This window comes from Lupinus angustifolius, chromosome LG12 (genome assembly GCF_001865875.1).
Source record: "Lupinus angustifolius cultivar Tanjil chromosome LG12, LupAngTanjil_v1.0, whole genome shotgun sequence".
In the NCBI taxonomy this organism is placed as follows: Eukaryota; Viridiplantae; Streptophyta; class Magnoliopsida; order Fabales; family Fabaceae; genus Lupinus; species Lupinus angustifolius.
Genome location: NC_032020.1, coordinates 17,311,802 through 17,330,388, shown reverse-complemented (window position 1 = coordinate 17,330,388; position 18,587 = coordinate 17,311,802). Strand labels below are relative to the sequence as shown.

Sequence of the window (18,587 nt, the reverse complement as noted above, 5' to 3'; positions counted from 1 at the left end):
AATGAGGTGCTTATAATTGGTGCAAGTTATTACATGAGACTCGAGTTTAATATATAATATTCATTTCTCTCATCAATTTTAATATTAGTCGGTGTAATACTTCATACAATAATATATTTCAAATATCTACTAAAATTCTGAACCATTTAGGGAATGCACAGTGGAATGATAGGGATGGAATTTCACCAAGAAGGTTAACAATGAAAGTCATCCAACAAATTAATCATTTAGGGAATGCTAACCATGTTGGGTCTCCAAGTGTGAATGAAGAAGTCCCATATTGAGCAAAAAATGGATGAGTTAAAGAACATATAAGTGGATGGACCCATAAACCTAATGCCTTAAAGGTTTTGGGTCAAAATGTGTTGTCAAACTTACTTCTATGCTTATTTCACTTAGCCCATGGAGAAATGTTGTGACCCATGGACTAAGATCTCCCAACAAACTAGGGACCCAAAGAAAACTGTGAAGCACACTGTATCAAATTTGTGGCTCAACTTCTACTTCAAGTAACGTTCTGCTACATAAAAACATTAACTTACCAGTTTAACTATTTTAATTCATTATTAATTGGATTTAAAATGTATACACTGTGCACAGATTTTAAACTCTTATTAATTATGTTAATCATTGATATTGCCATTGGTTGCTGAAAATGAGTTGCATCTTAAGGTGGACATTGTATAACATATAATAAGATTTATCGGTTTCCTGATAAAGGATGAGACAGGGAAATTTTATAATTATGATGGATTTAATGGATGATATACTGTGGCAAGTTGATATAGCATAAGGAGATTTCAGAATATCTCTGAGTTAAAATTATTTCGAATACTTGTAACTCTGCTTATATTTATGATTGTCTAAAAGTATTCGAAATATTTTTACTAGTTGTCCTTCTTTTCTTGATAGAACCCTCTGTATGCCATTGTTTGTATTAACTTATTTTGATAAGCTTTTCGTGTAATGTATGAGCTATTTTAATGTAATAGTAGTTTGAACTTCGTTTTCCGCTAAGCTTTGACATGGAGTTGGATTTTAAATAAGAATTGCTAAGATCAGATTGGTGAATGGATTTGCTTTTAAAATGTTCTTTGGCAACCATTAAATTCTAGATGATCCTTACTAGTGACATGAGGACAGGCCATGTCTCTTTCTATATTATTGTAATTCTCATTGGATAATCATCTGACAGGTAAAATTCACTGTATGATTTATTATTGTGATGGAACTCTTTTTCAGTAGTGAAGTATTTGGATAATAACGAATTATTAAGTGGAAATGGGGAAGGCACTGAATCAGCATGACCACTTTCATAGCTAGCCAGAGTGGTAATAGTCCTGTGTTTTTTGTTCGTCATTCCTGTGATTGAACCTATCTTAAAAATCATTTTATGGACATTATTAACTCCTTGGTTGTTGTATCTTGAATAGGTAGTGTTTTGATCAGGATGATATCAAAATGCTCAATCCTAAGTTTTTGAAGCTGGTTTGCTTACAGTAGTAATTTGGACAAGTTTACCGCAATTGAAGTCAAAAAAATAGTTGTATTGGTTTTTCATTTCAAACTTGACAGGATGTTAATTTGTGCATGTGCATGTATATATATATATATATATATTCTTGACTTTAGTTCATTTCCTCTTCATCTTTGTAGTACTTTTGGGAGGCAGATAGTGAAAGTGTCTGTAATGTTCACTGTTAATTACGTTTTTTGCTGTTGTGATATTTCTTCTTGGCGTGGAAGTTGTAGTGTCACTTTCATCACAATTTATTATAAGTTTGATGGGTAAAAGCAAGAACGAAAATAGTGAACATACATGAACAAGAAAATTTGTTAACTTCTGCCTCCTCTAGTGTTTGAGAGGCTCTATATTCTTAAGGATTGTCTAAGTCCTAGTATTGTAAGGTCTTACTAACAAAAATTAAATATTCGATTCTTGTAAGCGAAACTTATTGGGATAGATAGTCACGTACATCCGAAATGGATTAGTTACTTTACTCATATGTGAAAGTATACCTTGGTGTATATATATATATATAAATGATAAGTATGCCATAAAATGAAAGATATGATAATTAACAAAATTTGATGTACAGCTGCATGCTAAGAGTGGAGCATTAACATGCACGAGAAAAATCTGACTATACAAGATAGGAGGTGATCGAAATGTCTCTTTCATTTAGTGCCAGCTAGCAACTTTATAATATAACAAACCCCCGAGGATCTCGTAGTGGTTGCTGCAACTCTAGCATCATATATAGCTGGTCTGCCACTGTCCATTCATAACAAAGCTAGCTGTACACATATACATATATATCACCATGCTCCATGCTCCTCTTAGCTGCAATAACTTATTGATTGCAACAATACAACGTGTGATTTGGATCTCCAAAAAGACCAGTGTACATTTTATGAAATTCATGTTCATTTAGTCGTTAGTTATGTTACATACAAATAATAATGTATCTGCCAGTGCCTGATGCTAAAATGCAAAGAACTTGAGATTTTTACCAACATCAATTATATTGTAAAATGGATGGAGAGAAAGTTTGTGGTGATTGTTGGGGGAACTGAAGTCAGAAAATCCGGAAGCCACATGCGTGTAATGAAAATGACTACTCTTTTGAACTGCCTATGATTGTATGCTACAGCCCCTACCATGAAAGAGAAAGCGTGGAAGAAAAAAACGCTCCTAACCCCTAATATAGGCCCCTAGAAAGCTATATGCACACCCCTTATCTTACCTTAAATTTCAGATCCAATGTTATTGCCAATATTTCAGCCACAAATATTACTCACTATTGTTGAAGCCCTCAATGCCAATTATAGATACAATAACTGCATCAGAGTTTAACTACAATTTGTTCAATATGAATTACCTTGTGTATAGCTGTATATAGCCACAATGATTGATAACTTGTATAAATAGGATTTGAATCCAATGACATTATTTTTTTAATGCAATAATAATGCAGTATGTACACTATCAATCTATATCTGGCCTAGGCTGGTGACTTGGCTTTTTTTCTGATACACTCAATTTTAGAAAAAGACCTTCATGTGTCCTGATATACATTCATTGATAAGATAGGGTACTTTTTTGGATACTGACACCAAAAGAAAAGCAGAGAGTCTATGAATGACTTAATTCACTCCTTCTTCATTGAATATAAACTCAATCAGCTGAATTGAAATCTGTCCTTATCTTCAAGTCTCTCGCAATGAGATTGTATAATCACAGTTTCTCACTATTATTTTTTTATTAATGAACATTGCTGTATATTGAATCAACCACGATTCTAATACAAAGCATCGACCCTTTTGTATTATAAAGCTAAAAGTTATCTCAAAATTATCATGTACCTTCTTATATTTAAGATGATCTATGATTTTAGTTTTATTTTCATTCTTATCCATATAGTTTGATTTTTAGTATTTTATTTTGTTCTTAGTCTGAAGTTACGGATAAGATCAGACATGGTAACTTCATTTGAGTGGAACCGGATCCTCTCTCTCCCTTAGAATTCCTGTCTTTGTGTTCCGACCCAATCATTCTTTGCTAATAAATAAAAAAATATATTTTATTTTAATTTTATTTTATAAAAATAAAATATTAAATCCATGTGTCTAGATATGAATGATGGAAAACAAGATTGTGAATATCAAGTTGGGATATGTGATCTTCATCCCATTTGAGTATCGAATAGAGATTTTCTGTCCAAAATAATGGTGTCTCCATTACCCAAACCAATAAAATTTTATTGAAAAGTGTAAAAGTAATAGTTTTTATTTTTATAATTTTGAAGTGTCATTTTTTATTGAATAGGACATCAAATGTGACATATCCCCACTCTTTGAGTACCTATTCCTTCCTCTGATTTCCGCCAATCCTTCAAAATGTACACGAGGCAACGCACGAGCACAAATGTGAAAGTGATTGCTTGCATATATATGTATGCAAAAATCATTATTGCCCTGCTTCTAATTATAAACAGACACATGCATTTCTAAATTGTAATAAATTTCACATTTCACTCCATGTAAAATTGACTAAACCTTCCAGTGCTGCTCAATTACTGAAGTTATAAAATATGTTATGGGGTCTGTATTATATGTTTAGTCATTTAGTACTAATGTAACTAACACAACTTACTTTATAACTTTCACGTAAATATGCAATACTTTGACCCAGTAGTGTAAGATCCCATAAATATTATAAGTTCAAATGTTTGATTCTTATAAACAATACTTGCTATTGTTAGATCAGCTGCATAGGAAGGAAGAGAGAAGGGAGAGGAGGAGAAGAAGAGAGAAGGGAGAGGATAAATGCAAATGAAATTAATAATGGAGATAAGGCCAAAGGGCCAATACATATAGGAAGTTAAGTAAATACAAAAAGACAAGACTATAAGGTGAGATATAAAAAATAAAAAAAAATAAAAACTAATATTTGCCTATATAAGCATCTATCAAGCTCTCAAGGATAAGACCATCTCCAACTCCTTAGCTATAACCTATTTCTCTCTCTCTCTTTTTCCTATTTCCTTTCAAAATGAGGACAAGGCGTTCTTTGACATGGCCAAGAGGGGGCTTGCATGTAAGGGGAAGGAAGAAAAGGGTGATTTTGTGTTTAACAAATAAGAACTCCAATGCATTGAAACCTTCCTTACAAAAGAAGCTTCGACAGCTTCAGAAGACAGTTCCTGGGAGCCAGGGAATGAACATGAACACTTTGTTCAAACGCATTGAAAAGTACATACTTCAACTTGAAGCTAAAGTTATGGTATTGAGGTGTGTTTCCAATTTGTATGGAGTGTAGAAAGAGATAAAGCTCCTAAACACTCAACCACAAATAAACTATCTTTTATCTATGACCTTTTAGACAAAGAAATCGCCCCACATAGAGGGTGAAGGTAAAGGTTAAGCCTTTGCAAACATCTCTTTAGGGTGTGGAGGGAATAATAATAAAGTTGTATTTTATTTATATTTAAATTTATGCAATAAATGGAAGAACTGCTATGTTTTCTTGTTATATTTTATTCTTGGATAATAGCAAGGTTGTGTTATCTATAAATTGTATGTAGTTGTCATTTATTTTAATTATAAAAAATCATGCTAAATCTTAATTACTACGTCCTTCATGTAATACATTTTGTAGTTTTAGGTTTTCTTTTTTCTTCGTTTTTTATTTCTTTTACGTTTTCAAATTTCAAGGCTTAGTCAATTTATTTACCCCAATTTTACGATCATTTAATAATTAGACACTCATTTTTTACATCATCAATTTGTACACATACAACTAATTAATAGAATTATTTTACTCTAAAATGATATAAAATAAAAACCAAATTAGAATATGCTCTATTCTCAATTAATAAGTTTCTTAAGTTCTATATAGTATAAAATTATTGAACATGGTAATGATGTTCTATATTATGATAGCTTGCACTTTGTCTTCACGTCCCGATTTACTATTTAGAAAAAAATCAACATTCATATTAGGAATGTGAATGTCTACCATATTGTAAAAATAAATTACCTCTTGCGTTAGAGAATCTCATTCATCATCCCTATATAGTCTCTAATCATTGATTTATTATTTTAATTAAGTTTCATAACATTGATAATATCTTGATCTTTCTTTTCCATTACTTGTGATTATTTATTCAAATACCCAATATATTTTTCATTAAATGCAACTTGAATGCAAATTCAAAATCCCATTTTCTTTTCTTGAATTCTCTTATTTTGACCTTTCTTTTTCTGTTGTGTCTTCTATGCACTATTGTGGTTAGTTGAGTTGTTGGATCACATGCAAGTAAAATTTTCTTTGTTGTAAGCTTTTCATTATGGGTTTGTGCAATTATAAGTAGTAATTTTTATTTTGAAATAAACCCTGGATGTACATTTGGTCACCCTAAATGCACTTAAAAATCCGTGTCTAGGAATAAAGAACATTTGTCTTAAAATAATTATATTATCATCTTCATAACTAATCAAACTTTACAAACTAATATAAGAATATTAATTTTTGTTTTATAATTTTTTTTAGTTAAATAACACTTTTGAATTGGATAAGGTTACCAAGTAAAATATGAGATCTCCATTCCAAACCATGACTAATCTCCATTCAATAAATACTTGCCACAATATATCACTCCTATATGCTTGAATATAGATATATGTGATTAAATCAATACAAACTTGTATCAATTAATCTAGTAGAGATGAAATTCATTTTAATGATCTGTCACGGGAAGATAAGTGCTCTCAATGCAACAACAAAAAATAGAAATAAATAAATGTTGGATTCCTGCAATCATGCCATACGTACATTGCATCAATAGGTTTTCAGATGTTTATAGAACATATATATAGAATACAGATAGATTCTCTCTGTTTATTTTAATAAAACAAATATTTGTTAAGATCTTTGCTTGAACAAAAAGATGAATGAGAGGGCGTTCATAGTGTCTATAAAGCGACCAAACTTACCCTTGATTCAAGGTCATCATGGATTACCAATTAAAAAAATGAGTATGATTCTGTTAATCAAAACAAACACTTTAACTCATTGAGTTTTTGTCTATAAACTTCGCACGCTTAATAAACAAACTCGCCTCTTTGACCTTGCTACATAGTACATAGTCCCAGTGCCCCTCCAAACCGGCAGCATATATATATATATATATATATAGTCGTTGTTTATTTGCATTTCAATTTATGATTCCGTTTATTATATGATAAATATTCAGATAACTATTTCCTTGATACTTTCACAACCCACAACTAAAAATGAATTTTTTTGCAGTCATAAAAATCATCATCAGACTAGGTTATGCTTTTATCAGAGACAAAGTATTTTCCACACAAAACCAACTTCATATTCCTCATGCATATAGATATTTTAGTCATTAAATAATTCAAGATTTTAATATTTGTGAAATGTTAGTATAAAATTCTTTTAATTGTAAATGCATCATCACCATTTATGTCCATTAATTTAATGTTACTCGTGCACTAAGTATGTTAAGGGTTAGCCAATCTTAAATGAAAGATGTGCATTTCATGCCAAGTCCTGTAGTTCTATATTGGTAGCTAGTGATTACTCTCTCATTTCAAGAATTTAGATGTTTTTTTTAATGTTATAACATATTTCTTGAGTTTATACAAACTTAATATCTATATTTAATTTTTAATTATATACTTATTTATTACTCATTCTTTGGCCTCATCATTCTCAATTTCTTTTTAAATTTGATTTGCAATATGTACTAAATGAAGTTATTTTAATCACTGTAGTTAAAATTTATATCTTTATTGAATTCTTAAGTCGTGTTTAATTACAAATGTAAACATCAAAAGTTTTATAATATATACATTATATTATTTATAAATCAAATCAATGTTGTTTTTTCCTATCTGCCAAGAGCAACAATAATGAAACCGAAATATATTTTAGGATTATTAAGCTACTCGTCGTGTCAATCAAGCAAGCTATGGGTAGTGGCAGTAGGACGAAACAATATTAACAATTATTCTATATTTATTTTTTAATGCAATATTTATGCACTACCAATTGTGAAAATTTTAAACAGTACACTATTTATAATTCACTTAATTTATATTACTTTTTTTAGAGCTTATATGATTAAAAATAAATGATAATTAATATACTATTGTATATAAAACTCTTACATCATGAATATATACTATATACATTTTCTCATTATTGATATTAGGAGTTGATTAAATAAAACAAATAGTTCCAACACCAATTCAAGCAAATTGTGTTTCATAAAGGAAATGTATTCATGGTTAAAGCATGTTAGATATATTTACTTCATTAATTATTACACTTTAAGGAAGTCTCCCACAGTTGAAGTATTCTAAATTAATTTTTCGTTGAACATGATGATAACAAGAAAAATATTTTCTTAATATATCTTGCTTATATTCTAAAAACTTTTAATATTTTAACAAAACTAGTGGACTCCTCTTGATTCCAATTTGGGTTTGGACAGGAAATAAGACAAATGAAAAGCTTGAGAGTCATAAAATATACTTATAAGATGAGTTTGAAGTCTTTCATTTCTCTTTATTCTCTTCTAAAACTATACTTGCAAATGACTCTTAACCTCTTCACCCTCTTATAGTTTCATCTCATGTATTTTAATTTTGGGTGCGCATCTTTTTTTGTCACCTCCAAATTGAGTTAATCTTGATATATTAAAATATCATTCTCTTTCATTCAAATGATATTTAAAAAAATCATCTTTTAAAATATATGAAGTGGTTATTTTTTCCAACTAATCCAATACTTTAATACATAAACTACTGATAAAAATGTGATATAACATATGATTAATATCATGTTCACTAACGTAACAAAAGCTAATCTACTCCATCAAAATACAAATATTAACTCAGTTCTTTTTATAATATATTTTTAATTAATATGACATGAATTAAAGAAATATGATTGTTGTTATTAATATTTAATTACATATTGCTTTATTTTAAAAATGATTCTCTAGGGTTTGAGTAGTGGGCCAGGGACTCCATGTGCCAGCATGTGCTGTGTCTTTCTCTGTAGCCCCACCATTCTCCTCTTTCTGGCACATAAATTCCTCACATTCTCCCTCTTCTCACGTCTCTCCCTCTCTCTCTCTCTCTCTCTCTCTCTCTATCATATAACACTGCGTGAACCAGCAAATCTTTTTCCATCTTCTACTCTGTTACAAGAATCTTTGTCAGGTATGCATTAGTTTATTAATCAATATCTCCAATTTCATAAGCTACAGAGCCCTAACTAGTGTATATATCAGTATATTTTGCCGTGTACAACCCTATATTTTATTCACTAATAATGATGAATCTAATTATAGCAAAAGTTTTAAATGAATAATAAGATTCTCTTCAATTCGTTTCAATACCAAAAATGTTATTTCTTCGTACATAAAAATGTTATATCATTTTGATTTTCTTTTTGTTTTTGTAACATTTTTCTATACAATATAGGATGAGATGATTCTTGTTCGTTTGAAATTAGGGTATACAGTTGTTATTAAGGTTGTGATATTATGATTTTAGTGGTTTTGCAACCACATAATCCCTTTTGTATTCTTCCACAATAGTCTAGGATCGAAATAAACACGATATAATCTTATTAAAAACCATTCTTTTAGCTTTATTACAGAATGAGAAATTCTAGTTCAGTCAAGCAAGAATTCCTCCGGAAATGGATAACAGATCTCAGAAAATATAGCTCTCAAAAGAAGAACATGAGCATGGTGGAGAGAAAAAATGCCATAAAGCTATCAGCAGATTTAGCCATGGCTTCAACCAGAGACGAAACCACGCGCTGGAGCAAGGCCCTTATTTCCAATCCTTCCAGAGACCACAACAAGAAGGTCCTAACAGGATACATATTAGACTCATCACCACATCACACTGAAAAGGTGTTAAAGAAAAACTTGAACAATTTGTTACCGTCTTGCAGTAAAAGAGTTATTAGAAGCAGAAAAATTATGAGAACAAGCCGTAGAATGGTCCATAGATCAAATAAGGAAAGGGTGATAGCGAGTTGTATTGCTAAAAGGCTGAAAGTTCAGAAGAGAACAAGGAGGCTCAAGAATTTGATACCAGGTGGTGAGTTTATAGATGATGTATCTTTAGTTGAAGAAACCCTAGATTATATTCAATCCCTGCGAGCTCAAGTTGAAGTCATGAGAGGCCTTGTCACTGCCTCAGAGCTCTTTATTAATCCATCGTAATTATTTATATATCTCTATGTAATATAGATGTATCGATCATCATCCACAGAGGTTAAAAAAACTTGATTATACTATATTTTAATTTCTTCACATTTAATTTCTTCACATTTAATTTCTATTTGCAAGCTAGAAGTGAAGGAGAAAATGAGGCATTGTACAGAGGAAAACATATATGCAAGTAAGTTAAGTCAATCGAATTAAGCTGAGCTTTCTATCTTGCTGTCCGAAACTTATGTATAGTAAATTAGCTTTTACATGTGTGTTTATCTTTGATATGTCCAACTTTATTTTTTCACAAAAAAAAATGTAAACAAAAGTATTATATACAATCAATATATGATTTACAAATTTTTTTGAACTATTATTAACTTTTCAAAAAAATAATATTATAGATGAATAAAAAATAATATATTATCTAAATACATGAATATTACAATCTTTTTTTATTATTTTCATCACTGTGAATTAGTGAGTTGGTAAATGGTATAATCATCAAACCAAAGGTGACTAAATTGGTAATACAAAGCTATCAAATTGATGTTTGACAACATAGATCAAATCAAACAGTTTGCTAACTATTAATTAACATGTAGTTTTTTATTATTTTATTTTTAGAATTTATCAACTTGCAATTTGAACTTGCTTCCAATTCTAATTTGAATTTTCAATTACTCAATAAGACGTCGATCCAATAATATAAGGATTATTTAAATACCAAAATATGTTAAGAAGTAAAATATTCGATTTCAAAAATCATATTTATTATAAAGAACAACCACACATCTTAAAAAATAGTAATTTGTTATTAATAGGATGAGAGTATATCTTAATTATACCAAAAAAAAGGCATGTACGCCCCTAGGCTATACCATTATGTCAAGGGCCAGTTTATAATTAGTATAGATTATATAATGAAGTTTCTTTATCGTTTTGTTTCGAATTTGGAACTAAGATAAGTCTTTTCACACACTGTCCTCTTAGATAAGGATCCTCCTATCTGATTAAGGATGAGATCATAAACAGTTAGGATAAAAGTTTGTAACTTACATTTTGCTTTCACGAGACTATGCCATTGATTAACCGTGAAAGTGGCATTGACATTACAGTAATTAACCGGTACTAATTAGTAGCCATGAAAACGTGTTGTTAAGACAGGAGAGCTTTTACTTTATTACATGCCCACTAGCATCCTTGGGCACTTATAAAAGAACACTCTAATGATCTAGTGGCCATTAGATTTTACTTTTGGAATTATCTACATGAAAAGCATATACAGTCCTAATACATAGTTTAATTTTTTGCCAAATGCCAATCAACTAAAGTTTGGTGAGGTCTATGGACTATATGGGGTGGGGTGATGATCCTGTCTAGTACTTGGAAAGAAAAATGTATAAAAAACAAAAGAATAAAATTGTATGATTTAACACTTTTATCTTTCATATGTAATATAATAACATTTTTACCCTCAAATATATAAATGAAATCACTAATTTGTCTCTCCAGTAGTTAAGTGAAATCCTTCAGATGTTAATTAAGGCTAGCTACTGTTCAAAAATGGATTTAAGTGTCTGCATTATAGTATATATGATTCTGTAATGCCGAGACAACTTTCCAATTTCTTATCCAAACAAGAGGCAACTCAACCAATTCCAATTTCTCCAATCTATTCATTAAAGAGTTGTGGCTGATAGGTATTGGGCTTGGTTTCCAAGGTAGAGAAGGCAATGGTCTTGATCACACTTCAATCCAATATCAGATCCATCATGCATAAGAAATTTAAATATTATTATTATTATTATTATATAGGATGATAATAAATTGTGACCAAAAACATTGGAAACAAAGGAGAAGGTGAACACATATGAAAAATAAATAAAAGAAATCAACCTTGATGAATATAAATGAGTAATATTTTATGGGGAAAGTATATGATTTGTAAGAACTGAAATGGTTAAGAGAATTCAAAAGAGGTAATGTGAAGGTTGATGGAAAAATAGAGTAAACAGTACCCTAATAATTTGATGAAAAAAATTCAAAATGTCAAGTTACCACTAAGTCACTGTTAAGTTTTCTCCATAAAAAATAACCTTTGTGACACACTTAACACTCAAAACATAATATTGGCTGCTAATGGTTAGTGGACAAATAAAAGATCTCATTTTTGGTAAATTACATGATAAATGAATGACTGAAGACTGTTTGATTACTTATAGAAAGATATATTTTTATTTTTTATATGTTACAAATGAGAAAATATCAATCATTCTAAAATATGAATAAATAATTATAAAATCAGAAAAAAGTATACACCGACTATCGCTGCGTTATTACTATTCATAATTATAAATTAATAAGATATATTATGAATATTGAATGATACAATAATTCAAATTTGTGTTGGATGTTTCATTTTCTATTATCATAGGTTTTTTTAATATGGTTTACTCTTTGTGATGGTTGAATATTCCTAGTATTTACATCAATAATTAATAAGATAGTTTATATGGAATATAGTATATTTTTTATTTTGTGAATATATTTATGTCGCCTTTAGAATATAAAATTCTTTGATACACACGGCTTCCAGATCCCCACAAATATGTGAACCAACTTACGTTTCATCTCCATCGTCATATAACCCAAGTACCTTAATTTCAAATCTAAATATTATTTGTTCCATCACTTGAAATATCAGCACATGTTTAATAATTAATTTACATGTAAATTCATCCCAAATTGATTTTGTTAGTCCAATTAATCACGACTAATATTATTCGGAGTATAATATTTATGTAATGTCCATCTAAAGATTTATATATAGTCACTGTATTATTCATTTGAGTTACTTTTTTGAAAAATTAATGATGATCAAATGCATATATTTTTTTTCCTCCTAAGGTAAACTAGATGTCATTCCGTAATCATCATATTTTAGAATATGTATTGCATGCAATATACCATTGAATACTCTATTTGCTTTTCATGCTCTATACATTCTCCACCAACAATTGAAAATTAACCACCAATCGGGTAAAATCACTATAGGCGACAATTTTTAATTTTCATATCAAAGATAGCTGCATGTTCTTCATCTTTTATCATTTAACGTGTATGCTAATCAATGGTTTAATTATTATAATGAAAAATGCTAATCCATAATGATAACTATTAGCTGCCTCCTTTCACAAATGTCAATTATAAATGTCTACTTTTTTCCATCTAACACTGGCCCACGAGCATGCCAGGTTATAATGCCCTCGACTTTTTGTACATTTTTTTCCATATTGATGCAGAGTGGTGGCCCTGAAGAAAGCTCTGTTCCTCGTGCAAGTAGCTATTCGTTAATTTGATTTTTTAATATACATCACCCTTACCTTAAGTTAATGTCTTTCCTTAATAGTGTCAGGTATTCTAAGTGTGAATGGAGAAGTCTCATATTGTGCAATGAATGAGATAAAAAACATATAAATGGATGGACCCATAAACCTAATGTCTTAAGGTTTTGGATCAAGATGTAGTGTTAAACTCACTTATATGTTTCTTTCACTTAGCCCATAAATAAATATTGTAACTCATGAATAAAAATCTCCCAACAAAGAGTCAAAAGGAACGGGTCTCTTTAGTCACTATATTATCCTACAAAGGTGTATTATGACTAGCATGTGTTATCCCTTATTCGATTAATCTTTGGGCCTTGTTTTCTAACAATCACAATCTGTTCGCAAATCAACTTTTTCAATAGGTCCCATTAGTGTTCAAATCGATAACACTTTATAAGTGGATATATACAATTATTTAAAGTGTAAAGGCCCTTTCCTTCTGGAATGTATCGAGATATATTAATATCCTAATATATTATATCATCCGCTCAACATTCTTTGGGGGTTGGACTTTACTCCCTGTAAGAGAAATAATGAAAGGGAAACAAAAGAAGAAATAATACACATTTGAAACTTACAATATTATAAAATTCATGTTGTTTCTTTCGCCAACTTGCACTTGTCCAACAACTTTACAATTCCTATCCCCATTCACCAGAAACATTTTGGGTACAGTGAGATATTAGTGATTGGACTGTAGCAACTTGTACTCTAAAATATCTATATAGAATGAATCAGTGTCCCTCTACTTGTGATTAAAAGTTTCATATCGTGGGTCAATATGATCAATGACAATGATGCACATGAAGCGACTTGATTTCTGTCCTCTTAATTTCTCTTATTTTATTTTATATGTTAGAATCGATACAGTCCCGTGAAAACCTTCAGTTCATTGTGTTAGGTAAACTGCATTTTTTGGTTGGAAAAATGGTATATGTTGTAGTACAAAAAGGAGGAAACATGAAATAAAAAATATATCGAATAGAGAAATCTCAAATAAGGCATTGATATTTGCTTTTTAACAAAGCAAAGCATAAACTAAGAAGGTTAGTGGGGTTCATTTTGACAACTTATTTACAACTTGCTAGATATTAGTATCCTTTTATCACTAGATCCAAAACTCCATTTTAATATGCACCGGTATGATGAATCATAGAAAATATGGAAAACTTTGGAGATTCATTTTGCTTATTACATAATAGAAATGATGTTATCTTCAACTTAGAATATGTGAATGTGAAATCGTGGTTTTTTTTTTTGTTCTATTTCATCCATACATTCTGTACTAACTTTGTACTTTTATGCGTGTTCTAACTTTAAATAATATATATTTTTCAGGCAAAAAAACAACATCATGAAGAAATAGAAATCAAGTAATTTGTGTAAGTAAAGCACATTGATATTTTTTATTTGAGGAATAAGGAATAAAAAACACAATAAAATGTGATGAAGAGCAACCAGTAGGAATTTAGACATGATTGGAAGATTACAAGAATTATATTCGTATTAAAAGGGAAATAAAAGATATATTTAACTATTTCAAATTAAATTAAAAATAAATTTTAAAGTTATTTTGTAACAAAATTTCCACTATAGTGGGGTTTGCAAATTATTGTATTTTATTGACATCATGATTATTTAGCATGTATAAATATGCATGCATTATGCATGCTTGCTTACACCTATTTTCATATCCAAGACTACACAGCTGAATTTTCCTCTTGTTCAATTCATCTCCAACATAATTTGCGTTCTGAATATCACATCTTTATGGCTTCTTCTGATTTTAATCTATTTCCTTCAGATGCATATCCTGAAACAATGGATATCCTATCACATGCATGGTGCAACTTTGCTGTACAAACTCTACAGCCTCAGCCACAACATGGGTCAGTTGTTCTAGTTGATAACACTATGAAGCAATTGGATCCTGCTAGCCCAATAATTAATGATCATCTTACTGTGAGTAAATTTTCCATAACTATTCCAATATTTATATATTCTACATTCAATATCTAATATTTATGAAACATTCAAAAGATGGAAAAGAGTGCTAGAATGGATGATGCAGATTTCAGGTCTTTGCCAGGTTGGAAAACTAATGACGTGAAGGTAATAAACCACTCAATATAAAATATTATAGTCCAAATTAAGATACAACCTTTTATCATTAGTTTCTTTCTTTTCTTCTGCTTTTCAGTCATGGATATGGATGCAGCAAGCAATGCATCCTGAATTAAATTACAACAGTGGTTTCAGAAATAAATTGGTACGTAATCTTTCTCTCAAAAAACAGGTTCACTCATGCTAGTTCTAATTGAGTAATTTACATCAACAGGTTTATGGTCATCTAAATGTAAAAATCTAGACTATCAGATTATGGATTATGTTTTATATACAATAAATAATGGACAACTTTTGTTGTCTCTTTGTATTTTAGGATGTTTATTTGTTTGAGCCATATGTATCATTAAAAAAAAATAAGAGATAGATAATTTAATGTTAGAACAGAATATTGGAACTATTGCATTATAGAGATAAGTTCTAATATTGTGTCATGAACCAACTCTCCAATAAGTTTAAAGTATGATTCTATGAATGATTTCTATATATATATATATATATCTAATAGTGTGCGTTACTGTGCAGATGTCATGGAAACAGATCATACCGCTGAAAAGTGTGTCTATCAAGAAATGGTTTAAGGAAATAAAGCTGAAAAGGAAAGAAGAACAGAGATTGCAAAGAGCAGAGATGCATGCAGCACTTTCCATTGCAGGGGTTGCAGCTGCTCTTGCTGCAGTTGCTGCACAGAATTCAGAAAATGAGTCCAATGAAGACAAAGATTCAGCGATAGCCTCTGCTTCTGCCTTGGTAGCAGCCCATTGTGCAAAAGTAGCAGAAGCAATGGGGATAAAGAAAGAGCAGCTTGGTAGTGTAATTGGCTCAGCCATCAGTGGCACAAGTGCAACTCATATCCTAACTCTCACTGCTGCAGCTGCTACATGTAATGATTTGTTTATTTAAACTCATCTTTTAAATACTTTTATTTTATGAGTTTCTTAGTAGTTTGATTATCATATTAAAAATATAGTTAGAGTAGCAAATAATAATGACTATTGTGACACAAGTTCAATGATACAGTAGTGAGTATGAGACTTCATTTGCTCAGAAAACACAATAATTTCTCTTATTTTATAGTGTGTGGACTGGAGAGGGTTGTAGATGCATCATATGGTAACAGATTTGAGAGCTAAAAATCTGCGAGTAAAATGAAAGAGCTCTTCAGTTTTATACTCCCCCAAAGAAAGTTAATTTTAGGACTATGTTTTGATTTTGTGTTGGTATCTGTCTAGATATTTTTAGGATAAAGTACCACTTGACCCAACAAAAGAAACAGATAATTGAGGAAAAAGAAATATTACTTCCTTTTGAGAACTGAGAAGTGTCTGATTCTGGTCTAGTGGTCTTATTAAAAACTATTGGTTAACTACAGCACTGAAAGGAGCAGCCACACTTAAAGCTAGATCAGGATGCAAGATCAAATTGAATGGGGGAGTTCCCTTCTTGCCCATTCAAGACAACAATGAATTGGACTTTGACTTCGAAAAAGGGAGATGTATTCTTGCACAGGGTGCTGAATTATATGTAGAAACACCAGAAGGTACAAGAGTGCAATAAAATGATAATAATAAAGCCTTATTATGTCTAATTTATAAAGCATTTTTTGTTTCTCTTATTTATGCTTGCTTCAATTTTGTTTACACAGGGAAGTATATGCCGAGATCAGTGTGTATTATCCTAAACAGTGAAGCCAAGGTTAGAATTATGAACGATTTTATGCCGATTGGCACCCTTTAATTGAACATGTCCACAAACATGCATACTTGAAATCTTTACCCTTTATGCTTGAACTTAGGATTAATTTAGGCACTGGAATTAAATCTTGTGTTGCTGCTGTAGTAGCTATACTTTTGGCTCTCTAACTCTGGATGCAATGATGCTCACTCTAATCCTACAGGTTGTACTAATGATGAGGAAGCAAAATCTATTTAAAAGCAAGAAGGAGAGTAAGTGCTTTTTTTTAATCCTTCATATATTCTTCTCTTATTCTTCTTTCTTGATTTCTATATTAGAACTTAGAAACCTCAATGACTTGCTGCTTACGGCACCGGCTTTAGGTATTGTGCTGAATCTACACGCCCAGCTGTATAAAGATTCAGAAACTAATGAAGCTGATACATGCTATCTGATTGTTTTAAGGACCCGAGGAGGCAACTTCAAGCTAGATATGGCGAACGATTATCGTTGTTATAAAACATGGGTCACAACAATCAACCATATGCTGAGGATCTCCTCTTCTTTCGCCAAATATGAGCTGCAATTTTACTGAAATTCATGTTATCAGCAGTTACCTACCTTGTGTATCCATTTTCATCTTTATACTTCAAAATATTTGTAACTATTGCATATTATTGCCCCTGGCTGCTTAAGTTCAAACTATCTTTGATCAGTCTTCTAGCAAAAGAAAATAATTTGTACATATACCATGCTATTAGGCTATACATCAAATCAAGAACCTGCTTAACAAATATCTTAATGAGAACCAAGATAATGTCAGTGTTGGGATTGTTACTATAGCTATGTATCCCTTACACTATTATCCTTCGATAACATTGGAACTTATATGACATGCATAACCCCAAATCCAGGAGATTACACCAAAAAATAATCAAAGTGTACTTCCATCAATAATCTTTCCTATATTAATGTCTTCTATTTCTTACCATAAGTTACAGATCATCCTTGCCAGCCAGATTTGTTAAAATGGAAAAAGACTTCAGAATATGGTTTTGGAATGAAAAGACAACTAGTATGAGGCAGGGCATGGATGTTGTGGTAATAAAAGGAACCAAAACAAAATAATAGACAGAAACATTAATAACACAAGATACAGGACGATTTTTTTCAAGGCAGTGAGAACGGTAACAATAGTAACATATATGCGAATGTTAGACTCATGTCATGTGCCATAGATTATCTTAAACACATGAAAATATGTTGATGTCATTAAAAAATTTAAACTTTTATTATTATTATTTTAGTTCATTATCATTGACGCATGGAACTACATATGTACATGATCATGAATAGATACATGTTGACTCATATCATGTTTCATAAGTTACCTTAAACACATGAAAACATGTTAATAACATTTCAATTAAAAATAAATAAACTTTTATTCCTATTGTTTTTAGTTCATTTTCATTTGACGCATGTAACATATCCATGTATAAGTTAACAGTTCACTTAAGTGAGATTATGTTTCTCACCCCAATCATGAGCAATTAACAGAGACTTTTCAAGAAGTGCATAGCCCAACCCATTTCTGAGCAGCTCTTTCGCAATACATACATTAGGGATT

The 18,587-nt window shown here is 30.6% G+C and overlaps 2 protein-coding genes across 5 annotated transcripts; both read left to right on the top strand.

Annotated features, from left to right (window-relative positions):
* Positions 8,529-9,837, top strand: LOC109361745. 4 transcript variants are annotated; one of them, XM_019607284.1, is made up of 2 exons: positions 8,529-8,759; positions 9,199-9,837. In XM_019607284.1, the coding sequence occupies exon 2, from the start codon at positions 9,204-9,206 to the stop codon at positions 9,777-9,779; it is 576 nt and encodes a 191-aa protein (XP_019462829.1). In that variant the 5' UTR covers positions 8,529-8,759; positions 9,199-9,203; the 3' UTR covers positions 9,780-9,837. The 4 variants fall into 4 exon arrangements, with proteins under 4 accessions (XP_019462829.1, XP_019462831.1, XP_019462827.1 ...); XM_019607286.1 differs by having other exon boundaries at positions 8,529-8,760; positions 9,192-9,837; XM_019607282.1 differs by having other exon boundaries at positions 8,530-8,755; positions 9,209-9,837.
* LOC109361722 (VAN3-binding protein-like) lies at positions 14,833-17,667 on the top strand. Its single transcript, XM_019607258.1, has 8 exons — positions 14,833-15,121; positions 15,200-15,271; positions 15,360-15,428; positions 15,809-16,166; positions 16,656-16,823; positions 16,929-16,978; positions 17,181-17,229; positions 17,341-17,667. The coding sequence occupies exons 1-8, from the start codon at positions 14,930-14,932 to the stop codon at positions 17,550-17,552; spliced, it is 1,170 nt and encodes a 389-aa protein (XP_019462803.1). The 5' UTR covers positions 14,833-14,929; the 3' UTR covers positions 17,553-17,667.